Source organism: Pangasianodon hypophthalmus, chromosome 25, assembly GCF_027358585.1.
Source record: "Pangasianodon hypophthalmus isolate fPanHyp1 chromosome 25, fPanHyp1.pri, whole genome shotgun sequence".
Taxonomy (NCBI): Eukaryota; Metazoa; Chordata; class Actinopteri; order Siluriformes; family Pangasiidae; genus Pangasianodon; species Pangasianodon hypophthalmus.
This window is the reverse complement of record NC_069734.1, coordinates 14,753,892-14,775,340: the sequence shown is the minus strand read 5'-3', so window position 1 is coordinate 14,775,340 and position 21,449 is coordinate 14,753,892. Positions and strand designations below refer to the sequence as shown.

Genomic DNA, 21,449 nt, shown 5'->3' with positions numbered 1-21,449 from the left:
TGGACAACAAGTTAGTTCCTATTATTACCATTATAGCAGCTATAAACAATCATTTCCTCACCAGCCTCTCTTTCTTCTCTGTCTTAAAGTTAATAAAAACAAAAAGATGCAGCTTGTCATGTTACAGCGAAACTTGTTGCAAAGTACTGACACTGGAGCCTTCTTCCAAAAATGTCAAATAAACATCTCACAGAAAACTTCACCATATCAATGATTATAGACATTTTTTTAACCATTTATGTGGAGAGTTCGCCATACGAGTCCCTGTGTAAATTGTTACTATAGAAATGATAATGTATTAGAACAAGTGCGTTAATATAAACCTTTGTAGCCAGAACTACTGTCAGAGCTGCTGTTTCATTAATTTTAAAAATTAAAATCAACACCTGTCCAGTCAGAAGCTAGAATTCAACAGCACTGATATATAAAACTGATTAGCGATAGCCCAGGGTACCTATTACAAAGATAACCTTCTACTAGAATACAACAAAATTCGCATCAATTATATAATACACATCAAAAATATGAAAGTTGTTTGTGAACATGCTGTAAATCTAAACCACCAACACTCTCAAGTCCCAGCTGTGTGTTTGGAGCACAGCACAGCAAGGCTAACGGCTGTCCAACCTGGCTGATGTTTACCTTCCGTCATCTGTATTTGCCACATCTGATTTTCATTTGAAAAAAACAAAACACTCTGGGACATGTGGATGATTTCTCCAGAGAGTGATTAGTGCCGTGTACTGGGTCGTGTTTTGACACGGCGCCGCGTGTAGGGAGAAAACAGGTGCAAATGAAGCGTGGCCGTAGGGCTCATGTCTCTCCCAGATGGAGAGTCAGGGCTCACAGAGCTGCTGTAGCCAAGCTGGAAGTAGTTACACCTCCATCCAAATGTTTCAGAAATTCAACAGTGGAACAGCAAAAGGTTTTGTGTTCATGTTCATTGTAAATTAAGTAATCAGATGAGCAGCAGCTGTACAAACACAGTCACAGAGGAACAAACTATTGATTCAAAACTCTCCAGCACCCTTCATCATATCTACTATCTACACTGATCATTATATAATAAATAATTAATAAATATTTAGGTGTTGTAGGTCAACAATTCACACAATACAGGTGAGTGTAAACCTCACTAGTCAGGAACCACAGCATGATGATGGCCACATACATGGAAAAATGGAAACAAACACATTTGCAGTATCTTACTGTCAATTTGCTTGCAGATTACAGTTTGCTTACGGTTTGTAATGGCATATTGTATTGGAAGTTTTGATTGCAAAACTATCTTAACAGGACTGTTGATAACAATATATTACTGAAAAAATCACCACTGCACTTTAATAGTTATCCCAGCAGGTACATAACGTTGATATGATTGTATTTGCTTGTATTCGTGGCATCAAATGACTTAACTAAGTATAAAAATTTAGATTTTAGTCAAAAATAGGACAATATTACGTTAAAATTGGGATTTGTTTGGCTTTGGGCGTGTTCAATATTGGCTATGTTGGGTGTGGTGCCAATATTTTTTTATATGGTATTTATCGCACTATTTAATCACCTAGCTATCAAACATTAGCTAGCTAGATTTTGTATAGCAAGCCTTCTCAGATAGCAGCCCTGGGGAAAGTTTTCCCGGTGCTTTGACTAATGTACCAGGATTTTGTAGGCATCAGGGGTCTTTTTTTTTTTTTTTCACACGAAACCCAACAACTGCTTTCATATTCAGTGGGAGGTACGAGTGGAGCAGCGGATGCTGAAGCAAGACAGCAAAATCCCCAAGAATCTTTGCTAACAAACTTATTTGCCATGGTTGCAGAAAATTAGCATAGCATGTAGGTAATTTGTCTATTTTAATAAATAAATCACCATTAATAATGTAACATAACTAGCTTGTAGTGACTTTGTTAATGAGACTGCCATTGGTATATAAAAAAGTCATTTTTCTCACTATGTACAAATGCAAATGCTTCATTTCTGTTATATAGTCGTGATTATTTCATCTTCTTTGCACTTATAAAGCTATCAAAATAGGCCTATTGAAAGCACTTGTTGCATTCACCCTGGTTTGTTGATAGTATGTTTGATCAACATAAAAAAAAAAAAAAAAGACTGGAAGAATGAAAAATGAATAAAAAGTCTTTCATTGTCTTTGGAGCCTGGTTTTACAGGAAAGTTAATGATACTGTATATAGTTACAGCAGTGTTACAGTAGCAATACAGTACGTTTCTTCAATGCACAACACCACACAGGCTGCTTTATTGAACTGCAGAACATTTATAGTATTATACCTGGTTTGAACATGTTATTTGATTGTAGAAAAATTACAGAAATTCTTTACAATTTAGTTCATGAAACATAACCGATGCCTGTTAATACCAGGAGGACCTACTGTAATAAACAAGCTGCATTAAACAGAACAATAAATAGAAATGATTTACACAAACATGTACGCGACAGAGGTGCACTGATCTCGCTTTTTGATACAATATCAATGTCAAAGGTTGAAGTACTGGCTGATTCTTGGTACCAGGTTACCTTAGTAACCTGCAAACTCTCTGCAAGCTTCTTCGTCAATCAAGATTTCAGGCAAATATCTACACTGATCAGGTCTGTGCATCCCTCGTACCCACCAAAGCATAATAATCTGTACTATCACCCTATCTGGGTGTGTATTATTTGAACAATTTCATACTAGTAAGTTAAAAAAATTGAATAAAATAGTTGATGGGATTTGTATCTGCTATATATACTGTATACTAACATACATGTAGAGGTTGTGTGTACTGTGTGATTTAAAGGAGTGTGCAGAGACGGGAGTTGATGTTGACATTTTCCGAAGGAAAGCCATTCTCTATGGGTTCTGAGTAATCAGGCACGTAATGAAGTACATCATGGTGAGGAGAGTCAGCAGCAGGGGAACAGGGTGAAGGGTCATCCGTGACAGGAAGCGGTGAAAGGTCACCAGAAGAAAGAGAGGGAGAGGACCTGCGGCTTTGCTCTTTGGTGGGTTTCATCTCTTCTTCTACTTCTCTGACTTTATCTGGTGAGAATGAGAAATTCCAAACTTTTCAGGCAAATGACTCAAAATTGACATTATGACATTATGAATTTGACCCCAAGCCTTGACCTCCCTACATTTTTTTTAAATTACAAATTTATAATATAGGACTACTGTAATATCTGAACATTTTATTATATCAGGAACATACGTATGTGTATGGTAAGTGGCTAAAAAAACCCAAAGGAATATTCCTTGCACTTCGTTACCAGTCTATTGGGAAGTGGTGTGTCATTACAGGAAACAGATACGGCCTGAGACAGGGCTGAGAAGCCTGGTTTATACTTGATTTATACTTGATTTATACATGTGTTTGCATGCAGAAGCTACGGCAGCATGGGCGGCATTGTTCACACACTCACTGCGTATCTTATGTATATTTGGAAGATTTAAAATTGACGTTCCCTAGATGTCGCCTCAGAGCCAAATCATCCCTCTCCGTCAGGTTTCCAAGTTGAACTGTCAAATGTTTAGCGATTTTATGCACAGCAGCGTTAAACGCACTGATAAGCTCTGTCTCTCTTAAAACTTTCCGCCTACATTGTGATTGCTGTCCTGGGTTACGACTCAAATCGAAAACTCTGACTTTACATTCAAAAGTATTTACCAGTCTAGAAAATCCAGAAGACTTTAAGGACATGTTTAAAGGCAACATGAGAGATTTTTAACATTATGTAATAGTAAAAGTATTAAGTAATGGCCTTGAATAGTACACGTTTTTTTAGGTACATCAACAGGGAAGTTCGTCCATTTTTATTGCAGAACTTGTACTCTATTCATTTAAAAGCGGCTTCTCTGAATGTGACTCCCGGTAACTTTTCCAAATAATATTATTACACAAAATCCCTCTTCGATACTTCTTATAATCCTTTGTAAAATAAATGAATGAAAATGAAAAATAAGAGGAGATTTCTTTCGCGACCCCATTTTTAAATCGACTGACCCCATGTGGGGTCGTGACCCCTAATTTGGGAACCGCTTTGGGAACTATTGTTTACTGGCTGCTGATGGCTGGTACTTGTGCATCAGCTATCTCAATAATTCATCTTTGTAAATAAATCGGCATAAATCACTTTCTCCAAAAAGATGTCAAATACAGCTTGTTATATACAAATACTTTTTGCTGAATTAAAATTTGCTCTACTTAACTCTTAACTTTTGCTTTCTCCTATCAAAGTACTAACCAGGCCTGACCCTGCTTAGCTTCTGAGATCAGACGAGATCAGACGAGATCAGACGAGATCAGACGTTCTCAGAGTGGTATGGCTGTAAGCAGTTTTTTTTGCTTTCTGAATAAAAGATATTTGGTTGGTATGCTGTCTTGTGGTTTTGTCTTGTAGTTGGGGAGGTTAGGTGATCACACTTTTAGGCATGGGCTGGAACTATTTTTGTTTTTAAGAATTCAGCAGAGCATCTGTTACTGAACAAATGGACAGTGGATAGATTTTAACCAACCGGACTTCTTGCAAAAACCATGATGAATTTAGTGGTTGCACAATTGCACTATTTGTCCATATAGTACACAATAACAGAAGGGATTTATTTATAATTGCACTATCCGTTGCACCCAGATGAGGATGGGTTCCCTTTTGAGTCAGGTTCCTCTCAAGGTTTCTTCCTCATATTGTCTCAGGGAGTTTTTCCTTGCCACGGTCGCATAATTACAATATATTTTTTGTGAATCCATTTATTTCTGTAAAGTCCATTGTTAAAAGCGCTATACAAATAAAACTGAATTGAAATTGAATTGAACAAATGTTCATAGAAAAAAAAAAAAACATACCGTCTGTGGCTTGTGTCACCTCCTTATGGTCATCTCTGTACAAACAAGAGGCTTCTTCCCCTTTGCCCATGATCTGCTCCTCGGACAGCTCGAGGTTCTGGAGCAGGAAGTAGGTGGTCATCAGACCCTTGCCCTTGACCTGGATCTCACCTCTTTCACGGATCTCAAAGTGCTTATCCTTCAGAACACTACACAGATGAGCGAACAAAGTCAAACACATCCAGATTACAGGTGAGACACTGCAGGACTTTAGGTGAAAATCCTTTCAGTAGATTTTACAATCATGTCTATTGTGTGTGTGTGTGTTTGTGTGTGTGTGTGTGTGTGAGCTGAATTCAAAATTCAGGCCACTCTGGACTAAAAAATTAAAACCCTATTATTATTAGGGGGCCAAGCACCAAAGGTGCATAGGCACCCTATTGTTATTCTACTTCTTCTTCTTCTGGCTTGGGTGTCTGTGGCAGCCCAACTGCCAACACTTTAGCGCCATCATCGGGTCAGATTTGGGCCTAATTTGAAAGCATATTTATGGTCATAACTTTTGAACCATATTTCCGAAATATACACACCCTATGACATCAGCTTCCGCCTAATTAGATCTTTTGCCATCTTAGATTTTGTTTTTTCGCTACTCCTCCTAGAAATTTTATCCAATCATCACCAAACATCATCTTCAGAGTAAGCTTCACAAAAGTTATTAAAAGAATTTTGAATACTCCAAACGGTTTGCCCGTAATGGGCCAACGAATCTCACAGCGAAGCTGCCAAACAGGAGATGAGACTATATCTCAGCATTGACACAGCAATGAGTAGGCATCTTCAGGACCATGACCTGAGGCTATGAAACAAATTTCATTGCAGCACCACCTACTGGTCAAAAGTTATAATACCATGCTGAAAATGCTTACATCTAACTGCCATTTTTGCTACTTCTCCAAATTTCGAGACCTGTCTGAACAAAACTTATCAAAAGATCTCTGATATTCACAACTGTTCTCCCATAACAGACTGGAAAATACGTTAAACTACAAATCACTCTTGAATCCCTTTGAATATAGTTATGGTTCTGCTTTCCTGTGATTGCTTATGCAACGATTGTAGCACGTCCGTGAATATGCGGCTCACTGAGTCTGGATGCTTGGTCCCTGAAAATGCTGCTTGCAGCTTTAACTATTATTATTATTATTATTATTATTATTATTATTATTATTAAAACTATTTTATTTATTGAGGCCTAATTAAAAAAAACACACAAACCTGTAGTGGAAGTCCTTGGGTGAAAGAGTGTCACTTTTTCCAGTCAAGAGTTTTGCTTTTTTTTTTTTTTTGGTGATTATTACAATATTTTTACATTGCTTATGTCAGACACATGGATTTAGGCAGGTATGATACCTGTAGGTGAAAGGACTCAGGTGTATATGGTCAGGGACGCCGTGACTCTCCATTCGTGATGCTGTATTGACTGTGTCTCCAAACAAACAGTAGCGGGGCATTTTTTCACCTACTACACCAGCCAGCACAGGCCCAGTGTGTAGACCTACTCTGATCTGAAAAATACACAGATAACACATGTGAATTTTTGAAAAAAAAAAAAAAAGTTGATAAACACAGCTGCAAAATCTCCCCCATGACCACAGTGAAACAGAGATAAGCTCCAGCACCTGTATTGGCTGTCCTGTGATAGGGTTCTTCACCTCCCTGGCAGCAATCCTCATGCCCAAGGCAAAGTTTGCCACACGCTCAGCGTGTGTGTCCTTGGGAATGGGCACACCACCGACCACCATATAAGCATCGCCAATCGTCTCTACCTGCAATAGAGCACATGATTTCAGGGAGAAGACAGCAGACCACTGAAATAAAATTGCAACAATCAGTTAACTTGTTTTAAAACTGCCCTTGTGTTGCACTCAAGTTGTTATTCTGTTTGCAATATAAAATTTTCACACTGGTAAAAGCATCACTTCACATCATGATCATGATGCACTAGGTATTGTGTAGTTTGAGAAAAAAATGTTCTGGAAGATTTTTCTGAAAGATGATCTTTAATATATTCAAACTGCATACAATTACTCGTGACTGCTCCTAAGCATGCCGAAGCAGAAAGATAGTGATGAATGATCAGCTGACATTGTTGAGTTTTCTTCTCACCTTGTAGACATCGTGGACATTCGTGAGGCGGTCGAACCTGGAGTACATGGCGTTAAGCATGTTGACAATCTGGATGGGCTCACAAGCTGCACAGATGTTTGTGAAGGTGACCACATCACTGAAGAGAATAGTGCACACCTTGAAGTCACCTGATGTGACACCACAGAGGAAAAACAGATACAGCAATTAATGCAAAAATTACCCTGAGGTTCTTTTCACTTTTCAAGACATTTCACTGTGTTTCTTCACACACAGTAAACCATATGAATTTGCTCATTTGATTTGGTTTTGCTGCATTTGCTGTTAAATCCTACATAATTCCTAGCATCTCTAAGCCTCAGCATTTTTGCAAAAATATTGGCGTCACATTAAAATCCACATTAAAAACATTTGGTCTAATATTATTTTAAGTAGTAGTAGGGGTAGGTGCTTGAATTATAATTATTGTCTATTTTTATTCTTTTGAAAATTGAAAGCCATATTAAATAGTACTAATTAATGCTCAATGGGAAAACTACTTAACTGTTAACCGTCCGTCCTTTCATCAGGACTTTACTCTGGGTAAAGTCTAGATTGCCCCTAAGTGTAAATAAGTTGTGTATATGTGTGTATTGCACGCTGTGATGGACTGGTGTCCTATTCGGGGTGTGTCACCACAACCATGACCAGGATGTATCTTAAATATAAATTTTACAGTTATATATAATTGCTAAATGCATATAGTTGTAAAATATGAGAAAAGATCAGAATCCTTCCCAATTTAGTAATAGCCGACTTCAACTTTCTCTTTGTGGTTCCTCAGTTGCACTTTACCAGTCTACTAGAGTGAAAGTGGAGAGAGCTAACTGATCTATTCTGTATGAATGAGTTTCTAAAGACAAGGTCTAGGGTCTATGGGTATATCTCATAGCCATGGTGAATGTCTCAGGCCACTTCCTCCTTTACCTGCCTCCACCCTCTTGCCCTCTTTGAGCTGGTTAGCGACATGACGTGGCAGCATGGCATACAGCAGTGTCTCTGTCTTCTTCTTCTCGATTTCCAGGTGGCGAGAGAGAATGCGCAGCTCCTCCTTCTTACGCTCGAGCTGGTTGGAGAGCTCGATCTCGGCCAGCCGCTGCTGGTTGAGCAGGATGAGGTCACGCGTGGTGTCGTGCTGAGCGATGTCGGCCAAGTGCAGGCCGCGCTCCTCCAGTTCCTGCAGGCTACGCAGTTTAGGAGAGCAGAGATATACCATACAGTGCAGCGACTCCATCCATACCATCTGACCTAAAATGCACATGTACAGCAAATACACTGCATTACACAAGAGATTTGGCCTATGATTTGTTAAAATCATGCTCTCTAATGCACTGGGGTCAAACACAATGCGTGAAGGGTGACAACGGTGTGAGGCTTAGTGATTTCCTTTCTCTAACACAACAGTTAAACTTAAAAAGCTGTAATTGGTTAAGCACAGCACCTTTATGACCACCTTAATGAAGCTGACCGGGAGATTCAGGCTGTTCTCAATCTCAGGAGCTGCCATGATGCTGTTTCAGTGATTTCTCAACAGGGTCTGCATGGAGCTTTTGTGCATTTTCTTCTTATGTCCATATCGGTTTCTTCCCAACTCCCAAAAACATTCTGATTGGATTTGCTGTGCTAAATTGCCCCTGGGTGTGAATGTATGTATGCAAGGTGCAGTGTGATAGACCAGTGTGACATACAGGATGTGTCCCGGCCTCATGCCTAGTGTTCCCGGATTGTCTCCTGATCCACAGCTACCTTACCTGGATAAAGCTCTTACTGATGATGAATGAAAGAATGAATACTTTATAAGTGTACATAATACCTCGTAATTTGAGCATAGACTGGTTTTGGAAGCTTTCCGGAAGCATCTCCCTTTTAGTCTTCAGTACAAACTGGCTGTTGATGAACTTTTTGATGCTGTAGATGTTGAGTGTTACTGCAGGATGGACCACGCTGAAGTATTCATCCAGGCGGATCCCTGGCTGTTGCAGCCCTGGCACGAACTTCTGTATGTTCACACCAGTCTGTTTTACAATCAGCTGCAAACACACACACACACACACACACACATTGTAGCAGTACGACGGTAATGTCATGGCATATTGGCTCTGCACTTGATTTGCATATGGGCTTGAGGAATCGAGTTATGGAGAGGTTGTTTTCAATACTTTTGTATTAGCCACAAGGTTTTTTGGAGTTTTTTGTAAACCTTTTTTTTTTTTTTTCCTTGTTTGTGTTTCTCAGTTAGTAGTTTGAGCTTTGTGCGCATGTGTGTTAGACAGTTTTGTGGGGTTCTATATAAAAAGAGAAAAAGTGAAAGTAAATTGTAACTCAAAAGAGAGATGATCCCACATAGAGAAAAGTCCAAACATATGAACATAAACCTAAACTTTATGAACCTTAATTTATTTAGTTATTGCTATCTTTATATATATATATATATATATATATATATATATATATATATATATATATTGCTAACTATAATAGTGATAACAGCCAATAGTGATATTGTATATTTAAAAAAATACTATGCAAAAAATACTATGCAACTTCAATTGTTCTATGCAAGATCCAGGGATCTCTGGAATCCCTTATATATATACATATATATATATATATATTATCCCTTATATATACATACATACATACAAAATTTGTTAGCAATTTTTGTATAATTTGTATGTGCTCTTACACATACATCTGCATAAATTAATTGTATACTGATATGTACTGTATTTGATATACATATGATGTATATCATGTAAATGAAATATATAATAAGGATCCTTAATTAACAAAAATAGATATACAAACACTTTTTTGAAAGAAGTTACAGCTTACAAATCAAAAATATGTCAGAACTATAGACTACGACGCGTTGTGTTTGAGAGGACCGTAAGAAATAAATAAATAAATACAAAAAATTCCACTCTTTGCCATAAAGTACATCCATGAAAAAAGCCTTACATCTTGGTCAAACACAATATGAAAAGGGAAAGCATTGCAGAAGGCTTTCTCATCAATCCACAGTCTCTTCGGGTAGCTGGGGCAGAAAGAGTGAAGGATTCTCTCTGGAATGGAAAGATAAAAGAGCAGTATTATGTGTTGTATTTAAACAAATGCATGAAATTTGACACACACACAAACACACACACACACACACACACAATGCATGTGTGTGAAGTTCAGAACTAAAATTAAAATATAAAATGTTTAGAATGTACAAGACTTTATACTTTATTTCGATTTGGCACTAACATGCATCACTTTATGGTGCAACACAGAGAAGACAGACAAGTTTTATATCTTATAAATATAAATTGAATCAAGGACTATAATATGTTAGCTGTTCACTCTTAAATTGCTGTGAAAAAATTGGGCCGCGTCACACATCTGACTACTGCAACAGGTGCTCCTACCTGACATAACCATCTCTTCGATCTCACTCTTCTCTCGACCATCATCTTCTTTAGCCTGAGTTTCGGCTTTTGTCTCTTCGCTTGTTTGTGTCATGAGGAAAATGACATGTTCCCTCTTTCCTGTGCGCTCCTTCTCCTCCGGCTGCTCAAGGATGCTCATGGTCACTTTGCTGCCGAAGAAATCCTTTGCCACTGCTTCAATTATGCCTGAGGTGTAGTCATGGAAACAACAAAGAGAAAGAATAAGTGTGTTTTTCAGCTTTTCGGAATTGGTCACTATGGTTAATGGTAAGGTCAGGCAGCAGTTATCTCAGACATTGGCAGCAATTAGTTCTTATTTTGTCTGTACTGTCTGTACCAGGCACTATGTGGTGGAGTCCTTTCCTGTCTGAGTAATAGTGGAGCAGTGTCCTGCCATCATTTGTTCGCTCCACGCGGAAAGAAGGTGCATTCATCTCCTGAGGAAGCAGATGTAAAGTTCACCAGCATTCTAAAAGCCTGCTTTCTAACAATGTCTATTGATTACAATGGAGCGTCTTATGTTTATGTAAGGATTAACACACAGCTGGGAATACTGATACGACCCTGATGTTGATTAATTCCTATAACAGCATGTCATACGTTTCTTCCATTTATAGTTACGTTTAAATTTTGGAACTTCTGTGAAATAAGTTCATGTTGTATTAGCTATAAACAGTCGCTTTTCAGCATCCTCTATTTTTTTCTCTCTTGTCTTGACCTGCCCTAATTAGCTGTTACTATTAGGAAGAGTGCATTAATATGAACCTGTACTACTGTCAGAGCTGCTGTTCTAGAAAATTAATCAACACCTTCTGACCAATCAGATTCAAGAATTCCCCAGTGCTGTGGTATAATACTGTTTAATCACCTTCACGGCTACAAAAAAAAAATAAATAAATAAATATTTCACCAATCAATTCACAAATCACTTGTACCTATTCCTCATTAAGTTTCTAATTACAGAGTATTTACAGTTGAACTTATTACATTTTTAACCAAAAAATCTAGAAATAATATTAATTAATTTATCAAATTAATGTTAATTTGAAATATATTGTGACTATTTAAAAATGAAAGAAGGTGTTAGCACCTAGATCACAAGGAACTAGCAGTCATCTGTTCATAAAGTGCCTGTTACAATAAACGTACTTAAATTGCATCAAACTACCAGGCCAAAGATCCTTGATTTTTTTTTCCTGCCACTAAAAACCATGTTCTATAAAGTGAATTGATAACATGGTTGTAGTAATTGATAACATGGTTGTAGTGGCAGAAAAAAAAAATCAAGGAGTCTTGATCTGAGGCTTGTATTAAGTCAAGCAGTCACTAAGAAGAAGAAGAAGTACCAAATCAGACCTGATAAGATAATGCCAGGTAACTATGGAGGGCATCAAGATTTTCAATGAATTCAACCAAATTTCCCCCGAGGGTGCGCAGCATGGTGTCATAGCCAGACATCTTACAAAAGCTGAAGAAGTATTCTCCAAACAACTTCAACACCATTTCGGAAGAAACATCTAGAAGTTGAAACACAAGGGACAAAACATTTCAGTTTCACTTTCTACAGATCTACGTATCTATCATTTCCAGGAGCTCAGGTGTGAAACCTGTCCAGGGGTTCACACCTGTCCTTGTCCACACACTTCGTGCAGAATGGCGTCCTGTGCGACACGCTGCTCTCAGTGGACAGCCTTCATGGGGACATTGTTAACACCATCTCACTCTGTCTCTGTACAGCACAAAACCAGTCTCCAAGGCCATCACACATACAGAGACAGCCCACAAACAGCTGAAAACCTTTTGCTACCTTTTTTCTTGTTTTTTTTTTCTTTTCTTGTTTTTTTTTAAATTCCTGTCTGAGTTTATCAATGCTGAATGTGACCCTGGACTCATACAGAGCATTTCTAAATAGGAATTCAGCACGCTTATGAAACAGATGATGTTTGTGAGCTGAAGAAGGTGAAATTGGTGAATGCGAGTTGAGAAAAAGAAAAAAACTTTGACAAGAGCAGAAAAGCAAAGAGGTTAATGGCATCTGGAGACACAAAGCATCCACGACAACTTCCTGTACACCTCAGCATTACCACTGAGCATTTGAAAGATAGAAAGCTAAGTAGTTTAGGTACGTGATTAAAATTTGTCTCACCCAGCATTTTGCAAGCCTCCTGCACCAGACGAATAGTCATGATGTCATCGTAAATTTCGTAGGTCATAAAGGTGTCTTGGACTTCTGCCAATAACCTGAGGAAATATGACTTTAGCCACAAAGGGCAGGACAAATCACTCTAAAGCAGATAAGGCTGCTTTCATTAAGTATTTACCCACATACCTTAGCTGCTCCCATGTCTCTTCTCCAAACTTCTCAACCACTAACGTCCTCAAACATGTGTTAATGAAGCCGTACTATCAGGACAGGGAACATAGGGATGGACAAAAGAAAACATGATAAGTCATTATTCACAACAGCGTTCGGTGGGATGTAACACACACACACAGATTAACTACACAAGATATCAATAATTTTATATATATATAATGACAGGCACACATATCGGTAAAACCTGACAGATTTACATTATTGTTGTACCAAGACTGAGTCAGTATTCATATATTAAATATGTGCACAGGAATAAACTATATTTATTTATAAACATATATGTATATATAAATACACACATAATGTATGTATGCATGTATAAACATATTATATATACATATATATATATATGTATATATATATATATAAACTATATGAATCATTTCAATAAAGTCATCACATTATAGTGCAGCGCAACACACTAATGATGTTTACGACTATTTATTTGCATTCAGTTATGGAAATATATATATATTATTAACTCAGTAATTAGAAAATGATTGAGTGAGTGTGTACTTACCATTCTGGCAGTCCTGTTGTGAATGTAGCTGCTACTGTCACTAGGCTGAAGGATGGAGTCTGCAGATGGGCATTATATTTAGGCCAGTACATATAAGTTCACTCACACGGATCCTTAATTAGCAAATCAAACCCCTCCTTCCAGCTTTTACTCTGCTCTGTGCATACACAAACACACACACACACACACACAAACACACACATACACATTCAGTGGGCTTCCACAGCCCTCATTATTTCTGTAGTTAATTACTGCTCTGAGAAAGAAAATGAGAGAGAGTTATGTAATTAAATATTTATAATTATTATTTCAGTAATTACTTAAGTACATTGCAGTTACTCCCTGGACTCTCTCTCTCTCTTTCTCTCTCTCTCTCTCTCTCTCTCTCGCTCTCTCTGGTCTTTTTCCAATCTTCAGCTGTCCAGTTTTGCCTCAAGGTTCAAAATATTGGCCAACAAGACGTTTCCATCCACAGAGCTGCCAATCACTTGATGTTTTTTTTTCTCTTCCAGATGCTGTTGTGAGTGAAAATTGCAGGAGTTCAACCGTTTTAAACCAGAACATCTGGCACCAACAGTCACAATCAAAGTTTCTGAGATCACGCCGAGATTTTTTCCTCCAATTTTGATGTTTCATTTGTACATTAACTCTTGACCTGTATCTGCATGATTTTATGCATTTCAATATATATATAAAAAAAATATCTGAGCAATTGCCACTTGTGGTTTTCCCTGGCAGATCAGGACAGGATGCACTGGTCCAAGACTGGCCTCAAAATAAATCATTAATTTGTTGTGTACAAGAAGGTAGCTAGGTGGTCCTCACAGCCTCTGGAAGTTATCTGGGATTTATAGAAATATGGTTACACAGCTAATGCACAGTGTTATAGGCATTCCTACGTATCTAGACACCATACCAGCAGCTGTGAGTGAAATGAATGAGTCAAAGGTGTAAAAATGTTTCCAAAAGGTTTATTCACATAGATGTTTAGATTCTTGCCAAATTTATTAATACTTCAGTTTCGTTCCTGTTTTCAGTTGCTTTTTTTCTTAAATATTTATCAAGGAATATTCAGTGTATTTGTTCCTGCTTATCCATGGTTTTAGGCTATATTGTAATTTGATTATTATACTTACTACCATAGATTTTCTAAAATATTGCTATACTAATCTTTTTGTTTTGCTTTTCTGTTTCCCCTTCCTCAGGGAAAGTCCTTACAAGTCCAGGCTGAGTTTAACTCAAGAGTTCAGACATTGTTCTACTTGTTAACTGAAAAGACCAAAGGTTTTGTTTTTCGACCTGCATATCAATGTTTGTCTGCCTGGCATGCATGTTTACAATTTGTAGAAAAAAAAAAAAAAATCATGGAAACTTCCAAGAAGATAAAGTCCAAGATTTTATGAGAATTCATAAAGTTGTCTTCAATAGAGAAGAACATTTTGGGTTAATAGTTATGTCTCAGGTGTCCTATTCCTCTGACAATCCTGCCATAAAGTTGTGTATAAAAGTTGAACAAGGGCGGTGTGAACAGTCATAGCTTTTACAACTCTTGACTCATCACTGACACAGACAGAAAAACACAACAAGGTAAGTGGGTTCTGTTCTTCCTTTCAGGGTTTTCTCAGATATATTACAAAAGTAATATTATTTTTTGCACAATCTTGTATTGACAAAGCAAAAAATTTCCACTTTACACAGATGCTTTGTGAAAGCTCTCTAAGGAGCATGGGTTACCAGGAGCACATTCAGCAAATAGAGAGCCACTCGAGGGGTATAGTCCTGCGTGAGCTTGTATCAGACCATGAACACTCTACAGAGCAGAATGTCCACTTCTGTAAGCCACAGAGAATACGAGTCTACACTCGCTGCTTTGATCACAGCCAGCCTTCTGAAAGCCATCATACAGAGCGTCGAAAAATAACAACAGCACAAATCTTCATGAAGTCAGAATAGAGAGCATGATATTGTTCATCATTTCAGCCCAAAGATGGTTTTCAGAAATCTGTTATTATCCTCTGTGCTTTCCAGCATCTTGGTGACACTGCCTGGGAATCCTCCAGAGGATGCAAGTTTCTACTAAACAAAAACAGCGACTAACCCGGGCGTCTGTCCACAGAGGATAGGAGGAGACAACCTGCTTTCTTCTGTACTCTGTATGCTGTAATTGACTGAAACTGACTAAAATGGCCCTCATTCTAATGGACAAAACAGGGAAAAGAAAAGAAACTAGAAATACATGATGAGTGAATGTGGATGTTACTGTATAGGTCAGTGTCTCCAACACGGTTACTATTAACAATACACTTTTATTCAGTTCATTCACATAGTTATTTAAATTACAGTCACGGACAACATCTATTTAGCAAATATATTGAAGTATGTTCATTGTTTATCACTCTTTATTAAACTTCTGAAACTTGTTATTTGTTCATGCTAGAGTTAATGGGTTAGTGAACATTTTGCTTTCTTTTTACTAGGAATTTTTAGTTGAACTCGCTTTTTAATATGTCTTTGAATACCAGGAGTATGCATGACATGGTAAAGTAGATTTTATTTTATTTGATTTGATTTTCCCCAAGAAACACAAGGCTAGAAGAGTGAGGAAAAAGCTAATTTGATAAGAGCTCAGTTTCATGTTTCTTATCACAGATTCGGTTTTCTTACACTTCTTACACTTCAAGTTTGATTTGATTTTTTTTTGTTTTATACAGTACCTTCATGATTGTGATGACATTGATGTGAAAACAAATAATCTGGTGAAGGATACAGTGAAATACCTGGTCATTCATATAATGAAAAACCTTGCAGCCAGACGCCTTGGTAAGATTTTTTTTTTTTTTTTTTTTTTAAGGGAATATATTCAATTTGTGGCTTGAAAGAGATTTATCTTTATATGGTAGAGTTCTCTTCTCCAAGGCTGAAGAACTATCCCATTTTATACATCCTTCATTTTTTTTCTGTTAATGACTCCGTTGAGAGTGAAGTAAATCAAATGTATTCGATTTTATTAGTGGAAAAAAAAAAGAGAATATAACAAAATTAAAAACATATCATGGATGTGTCTCATAGCAGAGCAGACTGAAATGACAAATTCATTTGTTAAAACAATATTTTAACAAAACTAATGAGTTTCCCGTTTAAAATTTAATTATTCGCCTAATAAATTGCCAGTGACTTTCTATTTGATTAATTAGAAGTCAGTGTTTTTCCTGGTAATTACATAGAACAATAGAATAAGTATTAGCTTCCAGCTGTCCTGTATTTGGATGACGTTGGTAGTATATTGTCACATGGACAATTGCGCATAACATCTCTGTTGCTTTGATTAAATATAAACTGTTGATTAATGACAGGTGGGGACATGGTGGCTTAGTGATTAGCCCATTTACCTCACACCTCAGGGGTTGGGGGTTTGAATCCCACCTCCACCCTGCGTACGCAGAGCTTGCATGTTCTCCCCGTGCTCCAGGGGTTCCCTCCAGGCACCCTGCTTTCTTCCCCCAGTCCAAAGACATGCACTGGCGTTTCCAGATTGTCTGTGGTGTGTGTGAATGTGTCTACAGTTGTGCCCTGTGATGGGTTGGCACCCTGGCCAGGGTGTCCTGAGTTCCCTGGGATAGGCTTCAGGCTGCCCATGACCCTGTGCAGGACAAGCGGTATGGAAAATGGATGAATTAGAGACAGTCAAACTGGACAAATTTACTGGTCAGTGGTAGCTCAGTGGTTAAGACATTGGACTACTGATCGGATGGTCATGAGTTCAAGCTGCCACTGCTGGGCCCTTAAGCAAGGCCCTTAACCCTCAACCGCTCATCTGTATTTATAAAAAAAAAAAAAAAAAAGTAAGTTGCTCGGGATAAGGGCGTCTGCCAAATGTTGGTTAAGTTGTGCACAGGGTGATATAATACAGCTTTTTTTGCTTCTTATAAAATCACTGTAACAAAACAAGATCATTTCTTACTCTTATTTTTGTTCAGATTTGCATTTTGGTATGTACAGTATATTTGTTAATTATTTAATAAAGCTCTATGTGTCCATGTGGCCACTGTTAGTGATATTGGCCACTAGAGGGCGCGCGGAGCTCCTGCCACTGGACAGTGAGGAAAATGTGAAACACAATGCATGCTAAATGTTTTAAAAAAAATTTAAAACAATTTAAAAAGCAAAATCATTATACTTCATTATACTTGTCAATGTTTTATCTCTTATCTCAAATTAAAGGAACACGGTTTGCCATTTTCCTATTTTCATGTCTTTTTTATTCAGACCGTGAATGTGTGAATTTTTTTTGACTCCCTTTTAGTATTAAGATAAGAAGCTTTCTTAGATAAAATAATTGTTTCCCTCATAATCACATAATTACCGAAATTGCCAAGCAGGGCATCTTTAAACAGCTTTTGCAAAAATGTTATTTTTCAGTATAATTCAGTTCAATTCAACTTTATTTGTATAGCACTTTTAACAAAGGCCATTGTCTCAAAGCAGGTTTACAGAAATATATAAATTCAGGATTTAAGTTTTAAAACTATAAATTTATTAATTTATCCCTAATGAGCGAGACAGAGGTGACGGTGGCAAGGAAAAACTCCCCGAGATGACAGGAGGAAGAAACCTAGAGAAGAAGAAGACTCAAAAGGGAACTCATCCTCACCTCAGTGACACAGGATAGTGTGATTATAAATAATTCCCTTCTATAACTGTGTACTACATGGACAACAAGTGCAATTGTGTAACCAGGAAATTCATTACAGTTTTCACATGAAGTCTATTTTGTTGAAGTTATCAACTGTTCACTAATGGAGACTTGAGTGAAAAGCTGTTCGTGGCAATTGCACTCCTAAAGCTATCATAGTAATTGTAGTCCCAAGCCACTGTAGCGAGACGGTTGATATCAGTTGCAGTCCAAAGCCATCTTCATGGTTTTTCAGTGGTACCATCCGCAGTAATCTCATTGATCTTTAGGTTGTACAAAACAATAAAAAAAAACAAGGCCCTGACATTTTTGCTTTTTATATTAACATATTTTAAGCAGCTGACTGTAGAAAATAATAATAATAATAATAATAATAATAATAATAATAATAATAATAATAATAATAATAATAATAATAATGCTATCTGTGTGGTTTTACATGCGATAAAGAATGTATTTAAATGTGGCACTCTGCTTACTTTTTTACTGAAACTCACACTGAATTGTAAATTCTCATCATTTTTATTGTCACAAATACATTAAAATAATCACAGAATATGTCCTGTGCTGTGTGCTTGGAATAAATTGTAATTCAACAAATGACGAACGGAGCTGTGAGGCAATAAATGTATTTGTTCTATTTGAAAATAATGAATCCATTACCTGAATTGTCTCAAAGATTGTCTCAACTGTCACTGACAAAAAAGGCAGGTGTATAGTTAAAATACACAAAGTTAGGAATAAAGATAAATTCCTCTAGTAGTAGGGGCTGAAAAATGGCCCAGAAATAAAGAAAATCATGCATTTTCCATACACACTGTTATCATTTTTAATAAGCACAGTTTACTTTTTAAACACTCTCAGGTTAATGCCATATCACATATCTATAAATTCCCAAAGAAGAATAGATAAAAACTTAGTCCCAAACAGATGCTGAGATGTTACATTAATTCCTAAGCAAAAGGAATGTGGCAGCCACAACCTGAGAAAATTCCCAAACATCTTCACTATACATAAGCTTAGAAATGATTCATACATAGAAATGAAAATATTATTGATTTAAATCACATTTCGAGAAGACATGAAGCATATGGCAGATCATTAAACTGCAAATGAAGTCCACATGGGGTTTGTTTAGTTGGCCCAAGGTCTCATGATAAAAAGCAGTCTCACTGTTCATTTGCATGGAGGCCTTGGGGCTCAAGCTTTTGTGCCTATAGCAGATTCTTTCTTCCACACAAATATAATCTAATTAGAGCAAAGAATGAATGTATAAAGAATCTTATAAAACTTCTCTATCCACTGTTTCCTCTGTTTACGGTGGACTGACCATGAAATCCAATCTGAGATCACTCCACCCATTCACTAACATGCCAACTTGTGTGTTTCTGTTTTTACAAAAAGGAGAAGCAAAACACATCTGTTTTGAGGGCAATCATCTTAGTTTCGGGACACCACAAGCTGCCTGAACAGCTTCAGAGTGCCTCGCCAGAGATTCTACAAGTCTCTGGAAGTGTACAGGAGGGATGAACACCATCATTTCAAAAGAAATTGGTGTTTTGATGATAGTAGTGGAGAGCACTGTCTAGCACATCGCTCCAAAATCTCCCATAGGTGACTGCGAAGGCACAAACGTCATTTGATTTACATTGTTTTCATCCTAATCAAAACATTCAGCGAGCCCTCGTGCCCTGTGGATGGGGGCGGAATCATCCTCGATGAGACCACTCCCATCAGGAGGGAAATGTTTCATCATGGTGTAGGTGATCAGTCAGAAGAATTTTGTATAGATTTGAAGTGACACTTCCCTCTAAGGCAGAGGTATTCAAAATATGGAGAGAAGGAAATGCATGGTGAAATGCAAGAAATGCAAGAAAATACATTCTTTGATATTAACTGACACTCTCTTGAAGCCCCTCCTCTACCCCTATTTCACTTCATGTTTTGGCTCGTGCTCATGGTGCTCGAAAGATGCACTAATGCTGCACGTTTGCTTTCTGTCAAAGTAAATAGGGAATGGTTTAGTTCACTTTTAGACTAAAGCTGAACATTGTGGCAAAAAACCCAACAAACAAAAATAGCATACAACAAAGTGTTAAATCTAACACTTTGCAAATATTCTTAATGCTATAAGCTGATAATTTAACGATGTTTGACAATTCTGGTGGGGGGAACACCAGAAAAAAACTGGGCCATATGGAGAAAAGAATTGGAATATATCTGCTCTAAGGGTACAAGTGGAACCAAACCAATATGCTAGAAAAATAGACCGCCTAACCAAGCCACAGGACCCCCTCATTTGTGGTCAAGCATTTTGTAATATTCTCTTGGAATGCTATATCAACTGTTTTCATCTCTGTAGACCAGTGCCCATAGTCTTTATACCACTGAACTCTTAGATGTGCATTCATCTTTGTAATGAGGGGTTTACTCTCTCCCACTACTCTCTCCTTCACTATGTCGTTTGTGTGTCCATCTGACTGTTCTCAGATGGACACACAAAGGACGGACAACCCAAAAACATAATGCCTCCACCACCTAGTGGAGGAGCCATAAAAAGAGCCCAAAGACCACAGTTTCAGGATTTCATTTTAGTGTCAATTCATGTGGCTGTGAGATTTCAAGATCAACTAATAGATGTCATTGTAATGATAACAAATTATTTGAGAGGGTTGCAAAAAAAAAACCCTCAGAGCAACCCACAAAATGCAAAAGTGTCTGAACTTCACAAACTGAAATCAAACCTGGAATATGTTCCAAAAAAGGAGAAAAATGGGGACCGCTTACAAAAATCCCTCTGACTAAAAAATATAAAGGAGATTAAAATGTTGTGCATGAAGGAGGGTCCAAGATCCTACCACAAGTTATGTCCAATCTTGTTCCACATTGCAGAAAGAGTCTCTGTACCATTATTATCTTCAGAGGTATTTTCTCCCAATCTTTTTTCTTGTTTGCATAGTGGTAACTGGCTCCTAATTTACACTCGCCGAGCACTTTATTAGGAACACCTGTACACTGACTCGTTCATGCAATTATTTATTCAGGAGAAAAAATGTGATGTCAATGATTTTGACAGTGGCATGATTATTGGTGATGGACTGGTTTGAGTATTCCTATAACTGCTGATCTCCTGGGATTTTCATGCACAACAGTCTCGAGAGTTTACTCAGAATGGTGCAATAAAGAAAAAACATCCAGTGATTGGCAGTTCTGTGGATGGAAACGCCTTGGTGATGAGAGAGGAGAATGGCCAGGCTGGTTGAAGCTGACAGAAAGGCTATAGTGACTCAAATAACCAGTCTGTACAATTGTGGCGAGCAGAAAAGCATCTCAGCACGAGCAACATACCGAACCTTGAGGCAGATGGGCTATAACAGGAAAAGATCACATCGGGTTCCAATTCTGTAAGCC

The 21,449-nt window shown here is 37.6% G+C and overlaps 1 protein-coding gene and 1 long non-coding RNA gene across 2 annotated transcripts; one reads left to right on the top strand and one right to left on the bottom strand.

Moving 5' to 3' along the window:
• Window positions 1-45: 45 nt before the first annotated feature.
• Window positions 46-14,677, bottom strand: gucy1b2 (guanylate cyclase 1, soluble, beta 2). Its single transcript, XM_053229292.1, has 14 exons — window positions 14,645-14,677; window positions 12,778-12,851; window positions 12,595-12,689; window positions 11,805-11,965; window positions 10,786-10,885; window positions 10,428-10,634; window positions 9,976-10,079; window positions 8,828-9,044; window positions 7,942-8,262; window positions 6,997-7,145; window positions 6,510-6,656; window positions 6,241-6,395; window positions 4,849-5,036; window positions 46-3,047 (listed from the first exon to the last, which is right to left on the bottom strand). Exons 1-14 carry the CDS (start codon window positions 14,675-14,677, stop codon window positions 2,800-2,802), a joined length of 2,199 nt encoding a protein of 732 aa, XP_053085267.1. The 3' UTR covers window positions 46-2,799.
• A 49-nt stretch (window positions 14,678-14,726) lies between these two features.
• Window positions 14,727-17,585, top strand: LOC117596045 (uncharacterized). The gene is made up of 2 exons (XR_004577205.2): window positions 14,727-14,932; window positions 15,044-17,585. It is a non-coding gene; the product is annotated as an uncharacterized LOC117596045 (long non-coding RNA).
• Window positions 17,586-21,449: the final 3,864 nt, after the last annotated feature.

Coding starts and splice junctions, on each gene's coding strand:
- gucy1b2 (XM_053229292.1), bottom strand. CDS start 14,677: ATGCATGCCAGGCAGACAAACATTGATATGCAG. Junction 8,263..8,827: donor GTCTATGCTCAAATTACGAG/GTATTATGTACA, acceptor TGTGCATTTTAG/GTCAGATGGTATGGATGGAG. Junction 7,146..7,941: donor GGGCAAGAGGGTGGAGGCAG/GTAAAGGAGGAA, acceptor GTGTCACATCAG/GTGACTTCAAGGTGTGCACT.